The sequence below is a fragment of the Halichondria panicea genome, chromosome 11 (genome assembly GCF_963675165.1).
Source record: "Halichondria panicea chromosome 11, odHalPani1.1, whole genome shotgun sequence".
NCBI classification, from domain to species: domain Eukaryota; kingdom Metazoa; phylum Porifera; class Demospongiae; order Suberitida; family Halichondriidae; genus Halichondria; species Halichondria panicea.
The window spans coordinates 6096384-6108980 of record NC_087387.1 but is presented as its reverse complement, the minus strand read 5'-3'; the positions used below and the strand labels follow the sequence as shown (position 1 = coordinate 6108980).

Genomic DNA, 12597 nt, shown 5'->3' with positions numbered 1-12597 from the left:
TTAAGCCACTAATGATCATAGGCTAACAATGTTTGCAGTAGGAGTCAGTGTATATATAATATCACATGTAGCTATTGTATAATGTTTCAACATTTGTGATCTTGAAAGTAAGACAACCATCAATGCTGTACAAATGTCTTTCACCTTCTCTAAGCAAAAGCACATCTCTTATAGGTCTTGATCTACGTCTGTTTCGCCAACTTATTCCCTCCGACATGCGTGAAGTGTACGCAGGTGGTGTGCTATCATCAAAGCAGAATGTAATCAAACGACTGTCATTTGTAGTTTTCTTAAAAACATGAAACTCAATCGTCATTCTAATTGGGAATCGCAGATAACCGTCATACTCTCCATCCAGCAAGATAAATTTAGCATACAAACCAGATGGGTTATCAGGTGCACTAGGTAGGTAGCCATTAAATAGCCTGTGTGAGATAACTAGCTTCATCTTATATCCACGGGGATGCGTGTAGAAAGGAGGGGAGGTCCAGTCCTGGTTGTTTGAAGTATCTGACGTAGAAAACAGAACAGGGACATTTGGTGGAGTTACTTTAATATTATCAACAAACAAACGTTCCAACAAGTTTTCAAGCTCATCTTCAGATGGACAAGAACAAGAACAATCCACTTCATTATTCTCCTCCAGTGTACTTTGTATTCCTTCAAGCTGTTCAGAAATATTATCAAGAGTAACTATGTGGTAAGCCATGGCTTAGGTTACTTTTTGAGTTGAATATACGGCTGCAGAGATGATCCAATCGGACTAGAATTGTTGATGATGAGCGAGTCAGTCTATGTGATTATCAGGTATGCATGCAAGAGTTCCTCTAATCTCCACGTGGTCGGTTTTTCATGCGGCTTGTATTCGAAACAAGCAGCCAAATTGGGGGAAAACTGAAGGAAAGCCTTTGCTGATTGCACCACAGCTAAAGTTAACTTATCCGATATTCCAATTAAATCTACGAGTCACTATAATTATACGTGCACTTCAGCAGCTAATTCCTGCAACACTCAACACTAAAGTCGAAGAGCTCGTATATCTATAGAGGACGACTTTTCATTATAGATCGTGCTTTCATTGCATTTGAAAGAGAAAACAAAATTACGATAATACAATACAGTAATTCAAAAGTTAGTTCAATGTTCAATCTGATTGGCCGTTCTCATATCTCTGGCATCCAGAAGTGCAGCTGTTTGTCCACTGCTGCAGCTAGCAGTGGAATACGAGCATGCCAGGAGATGTCAGTCACCACTGGGAGGTCACATGATATGGGGATCTGGGGGGAGGGGGGTGGTGTATGCAATAGCAACAAATATGTTTTTATAATAGGTACCAGCTAATTTGCTGCGTGCATGGTCATAATGCAATTTCAACCTACAGATCTATATAGAAGATTGCATGCATATAAGTTAAATGGCAAGTGCATGATATAGGAAACAGTATATACAAGCTGCTGTGTGTTTTCACAGTGACTGCAGGTACTGATGCCTCGGTGTATACGTAGGCGCCAAAGTTTTTCGGCAATAAACTACAGACAGAGAACAGTACTACAGAAGACTCTCGCTAATCTGGTTCTCTGAAGTACGGCCACCTTGATATATACTGGCCCTTTGGTTTGGGACAGATTGCTAGCTATAGTTACGTTTACTGATAGCACAGAATCACTCAATCACATTGTACACCTTTTGGTGACCTAGGTGATGCACTTTGAGCTGTCGTCCTAGTCCCACGGTAGCAAACACCCCCTCACTCTGAGGGCACCAGGAGAACAAGGAGGAGGGGCCTTGGTACACTGAGCGACACTCCAGGGGGCGACTGCAAATAGGGGATTAATAAATAATAACAATTGAGCAATTTTTGCTTAATATGCCTTAAAAGCACACTTTTATACGACTGACTATACAGAGACATGCCAAGTCCAAATTTAAGAAAGATGACACTATAATATACAAACAGGAAGTGCACTCCTAATACGAGGTATGACGTATGATCGATACTCGTGCATAATCCATTATCCAACAGCATGCATGACCGTGGTTGCAATTCTAATTTACAAACAAAATTTCGTAATTAGACATGTCTCTACAAACTATATTAGCTAGCTATAATTACTGCTGCATATATAAGGTGCTATACACTTTAGTTGAGCAAAAAACAGAACAGTTTTCGAGTCTGCAGTTATTGTATAATGGTGTTTGTATCGACTCTTGTAATGTGGAAAGTAAGATTGCCTTGAATTCTGTACAGATCTAGTTCATCATATACTTGAACAAAAGCACATCACCATCAGGGTCTGAGTGATTATCATACTCCAACTGGCGTACAGTATATTTAGATGGTGTTTTATCATTAAAGTGAACTATAATAGAACGGCTTTTGTTGGTAGCTTTCTCCATAACATGAAGCACAATCGACATTCGAATTGGGAATCGCAGATAGTCATCATACTCTCCTTGCAGCAAGCTAAAATTGGCATACCAACCAGACGGGTCATCAGGAGAATTAGCTGCCCCACCATAATTATCTTGATGGTTCAGGGCGATATATACGTAAGATAACTAGCACCATCTTATATCCTCGAGGATGTGTGTAAAAAGGAGGGGAGATCCATTTTTCCTGGTTGTCTGGCATAGAAAACAGAACAGGAACAGTTGGTGGAGTGACTTTATTAACAAACAGACGTTGCAACATGTTTTTAAGCTCATTTTCAGATAGACAAACAATCAACATCAAGATTCTCTAGTGTTCCTTGTATTGCTTCCAGCTGTTCAGAAATATTGTCAAGAGTGACTTTCTTTGAAACCATGGCTGGTTAATAATTTCTCTTGGAGTACATGAAAAAGGGGTGGTAGGTTATCAGGAATCATGAATATAATTCCATCATTAAGTGCATTCACAAAACACTGCATTAATCGAGATATCATTACACACGAAGCAATTTAATAGCTATAATTAATTTAAAGTTATACAATCCTCTTATACATATACTGTATGCACGAAATTTTCGAGGGGCTTAATTTTCGCGGATTTCGTGGGTAGCAATCCTACACGAAAATTAAGTCCACGAAATTGTTCTTTAATTAGAATTACCTACTATAACGTGCAAAGATTTAAAGGCGTGGCTTCTGGTAAGCAGTCATTCCACGAACATTGTGCAATGAAAATGCTTTTAGAGGCCAATCCATGATAATATAAGTGCCTCAAAAATTTCGCGCTATACAGTAATACACATTAACCTCATGCACTCACTAAGCAACAGGACCACCAGTGTTACATAGGGCACTACGCAAAAAGACTGATCGAGACGACAACAGAGTACGACAACAGAGACAGAGAAAGAACACCATGCCCATCCATGCGCGTACATGCAGCTATATACTAGCCAATCAGCGATCCGCAAAATATAGGAGATGGTATAATTATGCATGTGTGTTCAAAGTTACTATCCAACTGCATGCATGGTACAATTGTGATTTGTGATTTTTATGTACAACAAATCTCAAAAGACATGCCTCTAAAAACTACTATAGCCCAAAGCATATAGACTTAGTGCAGCAAGAAGCAGTTATGGACTCTATATGGTATACTGTTTGTTTCGACCTTTGTAATCTTGAAAGTAAACCGACCATCGACGCTGTACAAATCCATTTCATTATATTGGAACAAGCGCACATCTCCAGCTTTGTTTTGGCGACGTCTACTGGATGTACTAGACGTCCAGCGTTCAGTACATTCATGCGGTGATTTATCATCAAGGCAGAATATTACATGACGACTCTCGTTGGTAGTTTTCTTCATAACATGAAGCACAATCATCATTCGAATAGGGAATCGCAGATAATCATCATACTCTCCTTCCAGCAAGATAAAATTGGCATAGCAACCAAAGGGGTTGTCAGGTGTAGCAGCCGTACTACCAGCACGTCGATACGAGATAACTAGCTCCATCTTATATCCACAGGGATGTGTGTAGAAAGGTGGGGAGGTCCAGTCCAGGTTGTCTTTAGTAGTGAACAGTACAGGAACATTTGGCGGAGTGATTATTGGTGGAGTTACTTTATTTATCAAACGTTGCAACAAGCTTTCAAGAACCTCTTCAGATGAAGGTTGTTCACTTTTTTTTTTTTCTTTGAATCCATTGCTAAGGGCTATACTAACTCGTGGTATTTACATGCACGCAGCCACTGAGTTTAACCATACTTTTTTATATGACATCCTGTGGTCTAGAGGTCAAAACCTCAACTATCTACCAAATGTGCCAATATCTGTGCAGACTTAGACTGCCATGATTATGGCAGATATTGGCACAGTTATAGGCTATACTGCTTCTTTTGATCTTGGGGGCAATTGCAACAATACAATACATTGAATTGTTCGTTTAGATCATTAGCTATACATATAATAGTTAATTGACCATCGACAGTCAGACAATCCTCTGCACCACAATACTAATCGTGTGTGAAAGACCGTCCACTCATAAATACAGCTATAATTATAGTATTCATTATACAGACTATCACATGATTAAGGTCATGACATGACATCTTTACACGAAATACACCCCCTTTTTAGCTTTTGTCGCGGCAATGGCCACCTCTGACAGTGAACCAGCTAGTCTACCTGAAGAACCAGCTAGTCTACCTGATGAACCAGCTTGTTTACCTGATGAACCAGCTTGTTTACCTGAAGAACCAGCTAGTCTACCTGAAGAACCAGCTAGCGCACCTGACCAACCAGCCGATGAGGTTGGATTCGATTGTGAGTTCACAGAGCTACCTCCTAAAGCTGTACAACACGAATGTCCCATTTGTTTGCAAACATTGAAGGAGCCATATCAAGCTACTTGCTGTGGATACAGCTTCTGTAACTTCTGCATCGACAAAGTGAAAGCAACTAACAAGCCGTGCCCAACTTGCAATGCTGAGAATTTTGATATATTCTCGAACAAAGGTCTTAAGCGCTCTTTGTACGAGTTTAAAGTCAACTGCTCTCATAAGAAGGAGGGTTGTGATTGGGTAGGTGAGCTAGGTGACCTGACAAACCATCTGAATACTGAGTCTGAAGTTGGCTGCAAGTTTGCTTGGATTAAGTGTCGTCATTGCGTACGGTTTTTGCGGCGGTTGAATATCACGCTTCATCAGAACAGCTACTGCAGTCAACGCCCACTCACTTGCGAGCATTGCAGTGAATACAACTCCACTTTTGAAGATGTGACTAACAACCACTTTCCCCTTTGCTCTAAAGTTGTTGTTTCTTGCCCCAGGCAATGTGGGGTAACTACTGAAAGACGCAACCTTGAACAGCACGAAGGCGATTGTCCTCTAGCACTTGTACAGTGTGAGTTCTCGATGTTTGGTTGCCAGGTTAAAATGCCTCGCCAAGAAATACCAGCGCACGTTCAAACTAACGTCACACAGCACATGTCAATGCTTGTTGCTAGTCATGCTAAGCTGACCCTAGAGCACGCTAATCTGAAGCTTGAAATTGAGCAAATGAAGCAAGACCAAACGATGCTTCTAAGTACGTCGGCTTTTTGTGCGCCTGTTCGTGTCACAATGAACAATTTCTCGCAACTAAAGAGTAATGATACGATTTGGGAGTCTCCTCCTTTTTATAGCCGACCTCAGGGCTACAAACTGAGCATAAAGGTTTACCCAAACGGTGGTGGTGGTAAATTCAGGGGAAAAGGTGTCGCTACAGTTTTCTGCCTAAAAAAAGGAGAATATGATGAAATGCTCCCATTCCCAGTTACCATGGCTGTGAAAATAGGTGCTGTAACGAATGAAGGACTTGTAAGTCACAAAGGGACATTAGATATTGACCATGCTCGTAGAGTGCAGTGGGACTTTCAGAGTTGTAAATCACCTTTCATTTTGAGATCAATTGAAAATCTTTGGCTAGGGGATTATATTAGAGAGGACGATTCTATTCAGTTTCAAATTTCTAAAGTAACTATTACAACTTAATTACTTGTCATTATCTTTTTATTGTATGTATAATAATAATATCTATTTACTTAAAACCTTGAAAGTAAGACAATCCTATATGCACAGTACACATTAACCTCATCTTTATCCAAACACACACACTATCAGAATCACTACACCATAATATAATTATAGCGGGTAATTTTTGTTGGATGCATGGTTACTCGTACTAGGGCACACATCATTTATAATAGCACTCGTGCAATTAGAAGCCTTGCCATTGCTTGTTACTCGCGTTCATTGTTTATTGCACTTTAATGAAATGGATAGATCTAGTTTGTACGAAAATGTGCATGCACCAACAAAAATTACCCACTCTAAGTGCTATTAATCCCTTATTGCACGAGTAGCCATACTATTGATTGTTAATCGTCAAGGCAGTAATTGCATGTCGTTAATGACGACGTGCAATTACTGATACGCGATTAATCACTGTACGAATCCCAGTGAATAATAGGACAACAAAATAATTATAAGTCACACAATTGTCTACGACTATAATTATAAACATTTCTATAATTATGCACTATGCAAAAAGGTTCCATGCTAGCCTCGATTCCAGGCCGCGAAGAGAAAGGCGGCCTGGTGTACTTTGTATGCGCATGCGCGTACATTACCCCAAAAAGGGGGTAATCCGTGTATTTGTGGATACTGTCAGTAAAATAAACCGTATACTATTTGTATTCTGAAGTTACAGTCCGTTACATAGAAGTATTGTGGAAAGATGACTGAGTTCTTACGCCCTTTATTGTATCAAGCCAAGTCTCTACTTAACGACACTCTACACCATATGTTATAGGAAAGGCATGGTGTGTTCCTGTGGGTTCCCTGATGAGGCTGGACCTGGCAAGTCTTCTGCTACTAAACCTTGCCTTTATGTTTGACAGGAAGTCATTGCTGAAGATAAAGAAGCTATAATGATTATACTCCTAAAAGCTTTTTTAATAAGCTTTAACTCGACACTCAGGAAGTTTAATACCAACCGAAAGATGGACATAATTATAAGCTTCCCTCGAGCTTTGATGGTGAGGGGTGAAGTTTCTTGCATTTGCACGGTCGATAGCCTCTCTTAAAGAAAAATCGCTTGTCCTTCATCAGCTTCAAAGGAAACTATAGTTCCCTCAAGCTGCAATGTCACATCACAGGAAACTTGAGTTCATCATCATATTCCCTAGGCAGCAGGAACAAACCAACACCTAGATATTGCAAAGGTATATCGTTTGGTGGCTTTTTTAATTGCAAGCTAGCACAACCAACATCATCTTGGACTGGATTCCCTCTTTCTCCATGTTCCAAAAGAGAAAAGACGTTATCCACATTAAATTTCACTCCATGGTACTTGATCATTGTAGCCATTCTAGACATGCAACAACTCAACATACAATGCAGGCTAATACTTTCTTATAAGAGTGCATGAAAATAGGTAAGGAAATATGAATATTGTTCAATCACATTCACAAATAACATTGTTGGTCGAGATCATTATACATGCCATAATTACGAGTACTTGAATAGAACAGGTACATTTGATGGAGTGACTTTATTTACAACAAGCTTTCAAGATCCTCTTCAGGTGATTGCTGTTCAGATCTTTTGATCTTCCATTGCTCAGGGCTAAAACATCACTAACTTGTGCAATAAAGACAATTTGAATTTGTTATCATTACAAACAATTGTTGGTTAAGATCATTAGCTATATACATAAAAACTGAGAAATGAGACAGTCAACTAACGTACTCAATTCAGACACACAATGCAAGCTAGCTAACACTTCACTGCATGGGTGCACACAAACAGGGGTGGTATATATAATACTGATACGTATTATTCATAAACAACACATTAATGTCGAGAGATCATTCATTACACATAAAGCTACATGTAGCTAAGTACTTTGAACATTGACATTACAAACCTTGAAAGTCAGACAGTCCTCTACACAGTACACATCTATCTCACTATCACTAAGCAACAGGTAGTCCCTATCCTTATCTAAACACACATCAGAGTCACTAGGCACTGTGTATCTAGTGGGAGTGGTGTCATCAAAGCTGACACTAATACATCGACTATCCGTCGTAGTTTTGAGCATAATATGAAGTTCTAGTGACAAACGAAGTGGAAATCTCAAATAATCATCAAATTCTCCTTTCACTAAGAAAACATTTGCGTATAATCCATCTACAATGTTCAATTGTGAGCTTGCAATGGCCACTTCAACAAAACTAGCAGCCGATTCTTGCAATGGACTAGTAGAACTTTTATCATCCATAATGGAGACATTAGCACCACGATCCATATTGGTTGCCCCACTTGGTATAGAGCTATAGATACTGCTGTGGAATACGCCCACCACCATCTTGTAGCCCCGAGGGTGTGTGTAGAATGGTGGGGAGTACCATATCACTTTAGAGCCTTTTCCAAGTTTTGAGTTTAGTCCACACAGAGTGAATGTCACTGGAGCACACGGCGGTATATCGCTAGGCAACAGACGTGATACAATAGCCTGTAGTTCATCCAACTTGATAGCAATATCACTAAGTAGAGACACACTACTCGATGCCATAAGCACAGCTCTGCAATTATTGGTATTAATCAAAATTGAACCATTATTTTAATGGTACAATGCAGCAGCTATAGACAACTATTGAAAGCTCTTTGTCTTGTGTGAAAAGCAGTTACACAGCCTTTCAAATAGTTACATGGGAAAACACGAGCTATGAAAACAGATTCACAATCTGCTCAAACACGGAATGAATATTCATACAATGATAACAACATTCCATTAGCGCAGTGAAAGTGGCCTGTTTGCGAAAAGATATAATCAACCTATACCGTTATTTCCACGAAACAGGACATTTTGACCATGCAGAAAACAATCACATGATCTAAACACATAATTAGGTACGCCTTTCAAAGGGCTATACCAAATGCACGTCGTTTTTTTCCACAAAAGGACATTTCGACACAAAGGAATTACTCAACAAGGTGCATTATAGATTTATCTTATAAGCCTTCCAAAGGCCGGGCTACTTTTAATAGTACACACGTACCTTGATTGTGACACATCCCACACGAACCAGCTCCCACTAGCCACGCCCCCTACATACAGACTGTTGCTAGGCGACCAGTCTACGCTCATTAAAGGGGCAGTCCCTGTCTCAAGACACATGATTGGCACCTCAGTAGCGAGGTCATACAGTCGCACACGCCCACTCTTCTCAGCCACCAAGAGCTGCATAGACAACAAAGACAACAAAATATAGGAGTCAGAGGGAAAACAGTTTTCCCCTAACATCTCAGAACTATGAGTTGTAGCAAGTAACCATAACTATACATAGAGTGGCTTGTAATATTGCTAGCTCAATTGGGATCATGTACTCCCTCCGGTACACATCCAAATATCCATGGTACAACTATCACATAGAATGATATAATAATTATTATAGTTTGATATCTTTCACCTTTGCTGGGTCCTGTGGATGCCATTTAACAGCCACTCCTGGTGACTTCAGCCTGAACTCTGACCTCACTTGACCTTCGTTGAGGTCCCAAACACGACAGATGCGGTCGTCCCCGACACTCGCTAGTAGAGAGGAATCACAGGGGTGGAAGGTCAAGTCGTTGATGTAGCTAGTATGTCCAGGGAGGCTCTGAAATAAGACAGTACTACTTTTACTGTGGCTTTCTACAGCATACAATTTGCGCTCAATACCAAATCAATCATCGATAAAAACACACCATAATTATTATTACTGCAGCTGTAGCTACTAAATGCACATTTTATCTGTGAAATTGGACAAGTTGTGGACAGTCATAAGACAGCTCTCGAAAGGCTAATTTCGAAGAAAACACAAATTAAGTGAACAGACTAAGGCATTTTTGAATAGCCTATGCATGTTTTTAGAAGGGAGGGGGGAGGGGTGTTATAATGATATACATGCTGTACTCACTTCAGTAGTAGTACTGTCCACATCGCAACGGTACACTGTGATAGTCTGGTGACTATGACCAGTGGTGCAGAACCTGCATATAGAGGAGAGCAGAGAAATGGTAGTGTGTTTGATAGATGCAAGTTGTCGAAATCATGCGCTTTTTACGAAATTCAGTCGATTTGATAGCAGAAAAGCCCTTAAAATGTGTGTCACACAGACACACACACACATGGCTCACACATATCGTCCACTCCCGTCCTCTGTGTGGGCGGTGTCAGGTGACCAGGAGAAGTGAGATACGCCCACTCCATCTCCACACAGCAGCGAGAAGACGGTCGAAAGAGACAGAGAGTCGAGCAGACTTCCAACTGATGACGAGTCCTGTGTGTGTGTGTTGTGTGTGTGTGTGTGTGTGTGTGTGTGTGTGTGTGTGTGTGTGTGTGCGTGCGTGTGTGGGGGGGGCAGAAGTTACGTATCTATCATTGTTTCCAAAGGATGACAAAAGTATGATGTCTAGTTTCGTAGATGCTGTGTCCTCTATTAATTAAATCAGTGTGAAATCAATAGTGTAATTATATAGACTATATAATTATAAATCATTGTTATTTTACAGCCTACATGACATGCTTTGACAGTGATCCTTGACTGCCCTCCTACAGCCAGTAGAGCAGCGGACTCCTTGTAGGGTGAGAAGGCTAAACACGTGCAGCTCTCATCCAGTCGCTCGGTTACACTTGCCATGATTAATTGTCAGATCAAAGCTGCAGCCCAGCATGGTGGAGGTCGTTTGCATGCAGCTAAAAATATGATTCAGATTTCACAATTGCATATAAATGGTGACTTTGCCATCTGAAAGATAAAAAAAACTTTATTCTGAGCTGTTTTCCATGCTCTAAACGATCCTAATGCACTACCATGTTACTTTGAAGCCTCTCTTGTAAGCAATGGTAAGCCTCTCAGAGTCTCAGGCTAGCCATGCACATTGCGCATGCTCAGTTGGGGGAGGGGAGGGGCTGGCTTGCTGCAGAAATGTGTTGCCTTGACCTCTGTGAAATTACCCTTATAATGACCCTCCCTCCCAGATCCCACGGCCTCCCCCTCCCAGATCCCACTCCCAGATCCCACGGCCTCCCCTCTCTGATCCCACGGCCTCACCCTGCATGAGACTTGTTCAGACCTGAGAAGGCTGCGCATGTTATCTAACAACCATGGTGGTGTCTGCAGGACCATGAGATCAGGGACATATAGCTATAGGAATAGGAATAGAGCACTCTTCCTTCACACTACTCGTGATGTCATCAACAGGAGGCCTTGGCCCCGCTTCAACATCCACTTACAAGCGTCTTGCCACCCTCCTGGCCGCAAAATGGAACCAACCCTATACCTCCACAATGAATTGGCTGAGATGCCGCCTCTTATTCTCACTCCTAAGATCTTCAATCCAAGCCATCAGAGGAGGTCGTTTAACTGCAGGCAAGGCCTCAAAAGCAACTTCTCTTCCAATCGATTAGTGACCAGTGAGTCACTGATAACAGGCCACTGATCCTTGAACATTGGCATAATTATTGCACTGTACATTGAACTAACCTGCCCTTACTGAGTGTGTGTATTATGCATTTTTTGAGAAAAAAAAACAAGTACATGTATGCATATCAGTGGCGTAGGAAGATTTTTTGCGCTGATAGTAGTCTGGCGAGTTTTTTGTATTAACTTCTTCGTATTCAGTATTCACTCATTAATATGAAATTCAAAGGTCAAATTGTGAGCAAATTGTAAAAAGCTAAAAAATTTCGCCTCGCCATGCTCCCCCTCCCGTACCCACCCTCGTACGGGGCTTCGCCCCTTTCTACTAGCCCCCCCTTTCATTTTCCTGGATCCGCCCTTGAATACTACCATCCATGCATGACTGTCACTTAAAATAATCAGCTGAAAAACTAAACTTGCTAAAAAAAATGTTCGAACTAACTATATTTGCACTGTCTCTGCATGTATCTCTCTATCAGCCCCACATTAGCACCTCCAGCGGCTGCAATGATCAACAAGGCATGTGATATGTGAGAACTAAAGGCATACACATAATTATTCTGCCAAGTACCTTGATTTTCACGGGCAACACCACAGATTATTCATACAGCAGAGATAAATTCTGTGTGCGTAGTCATCCTTCAAGTTGGAGCCTGCACATTATTATATATATAAACCTTATACTGAGGGGTACCAGTATATAGTTCTTCAATTAGGAATTGCATAATCATTATAGTTTTGGAGGTATACGCAAGTGTGATGCATGATCTGCTAAATACCTTGGTATTCAGGCCACCATCCTGTCCAAGTTACTGGAACCACAGCATGGCAGCTTTAGGTCGCAGCACATTGTTTTGAAAGATGTATATTCCATCATCACTCGATTGATGCCTATATAAGTATATACACATGCACATGCATGCATGCATGTATTATTATATATATATAGGTCTCACATATACGTGCATGCACTGTACAAAAGTCATGCATGCATGTACGCATAATTAAACCAAACATCAGCCCTATCAATGGCTATCATGATTATATATAATAGCTTATAATATACCACTGGAAGATGGGGCGGGTGCAGGAGACACAATGGTAGCTATTGCAACTAAGCCAATGAGAAGAACGAAGGACTTCATTTTCA

General features: G+C 40.8%; 3 protein-coding genes across 4 annotated transcripts in view; 1 reads left to right on the top strand and 2 right to left on the bottom strand.

The window, feature by feature from the left end:
• LOC135344131 (scavenger receptor cysteine-rich domain superfamily protein-like) overlaps positions 1-12597 on the bottom strand; it is a gene marked incomplete in the record, with an annotated part of 804697 nt that overhangs the window by 669271 nt on the left and 122829 nt on the right.
• On the bottom strand, positions 1048-10734 carry LOC135344204 (nucleoporin Nup37-like). Of its 2 annotated transcripts, none has more exons than XM_064541382.1 (7): positions 10551-10734; positions 10162-10304; positions 9942-10014; positions 9453-9641; positions 9042-9223; positions 1684-1816; positions 1048-1277 (listed from the first exon to the last, which is right to left on the bottom strand). In XM_064541382.1, the coding sequence occupies exons 1-7, from the start codon at positions 10662-10664 to the stop codon at positions 1164-1166; spliced, it is 948 nt and encodes a 315-aa protein (XP_064397452.1). In that variant the 5' UTR covers positions 10665-10734; the 3' UTR covers positions 1048-1163. The 2 variants fall into 2 exon arrangements, with proteins under 2 accessions (XP_064397452.1, XP_064397451.1); XM_064541381.1 differs by having other exon boundaries at positions 1049-1277; positions 10542-10719.
• Positions 4566-6002, top strand: LOC135344147 (TNF receptor-associated factor 4-like). The gene has a single exon (XM_064541272.1). It carries the CDS (start codon positions 4588-4590, stop codon positions 5965-5967), a length of 1380 nt encoding a protein of 459 aa, XP_064397342.1. The 5' UTR covers positions 4566-4587; the 3' UTR covers positions 5968-6002.

Coding starts and splice junctions, on each gene's coding strand:
- LOC135344147 (XM_064541272.1), top strand. CDS start 4,588: ATGGCCACCTCTGACAGTGAACCAGCTAGTCTACCTGAAGAACCAGCT.
- LOC135344204 (XM_064541381.1), bottom strand. CDS start 10,664: ATGGCAAGTGTAACCGAGCGACTGGATGAGAGCTGCACGTGTTTAGCC. Junction 10,305..10,541: donor TCACTGTCAAAGCATGTCAT/GTAGGCTGTAAA, acceptor ACACACACACAG/GACTCGTCATCAGTTGGAAG. Junction 1,817..9,041: donor TGGGATGTGTCACAATCAAG/GTACGTGTGTAC, acceptor CCCTATTTGCAG/TCGCCCCCTGGAGTGTCGCT.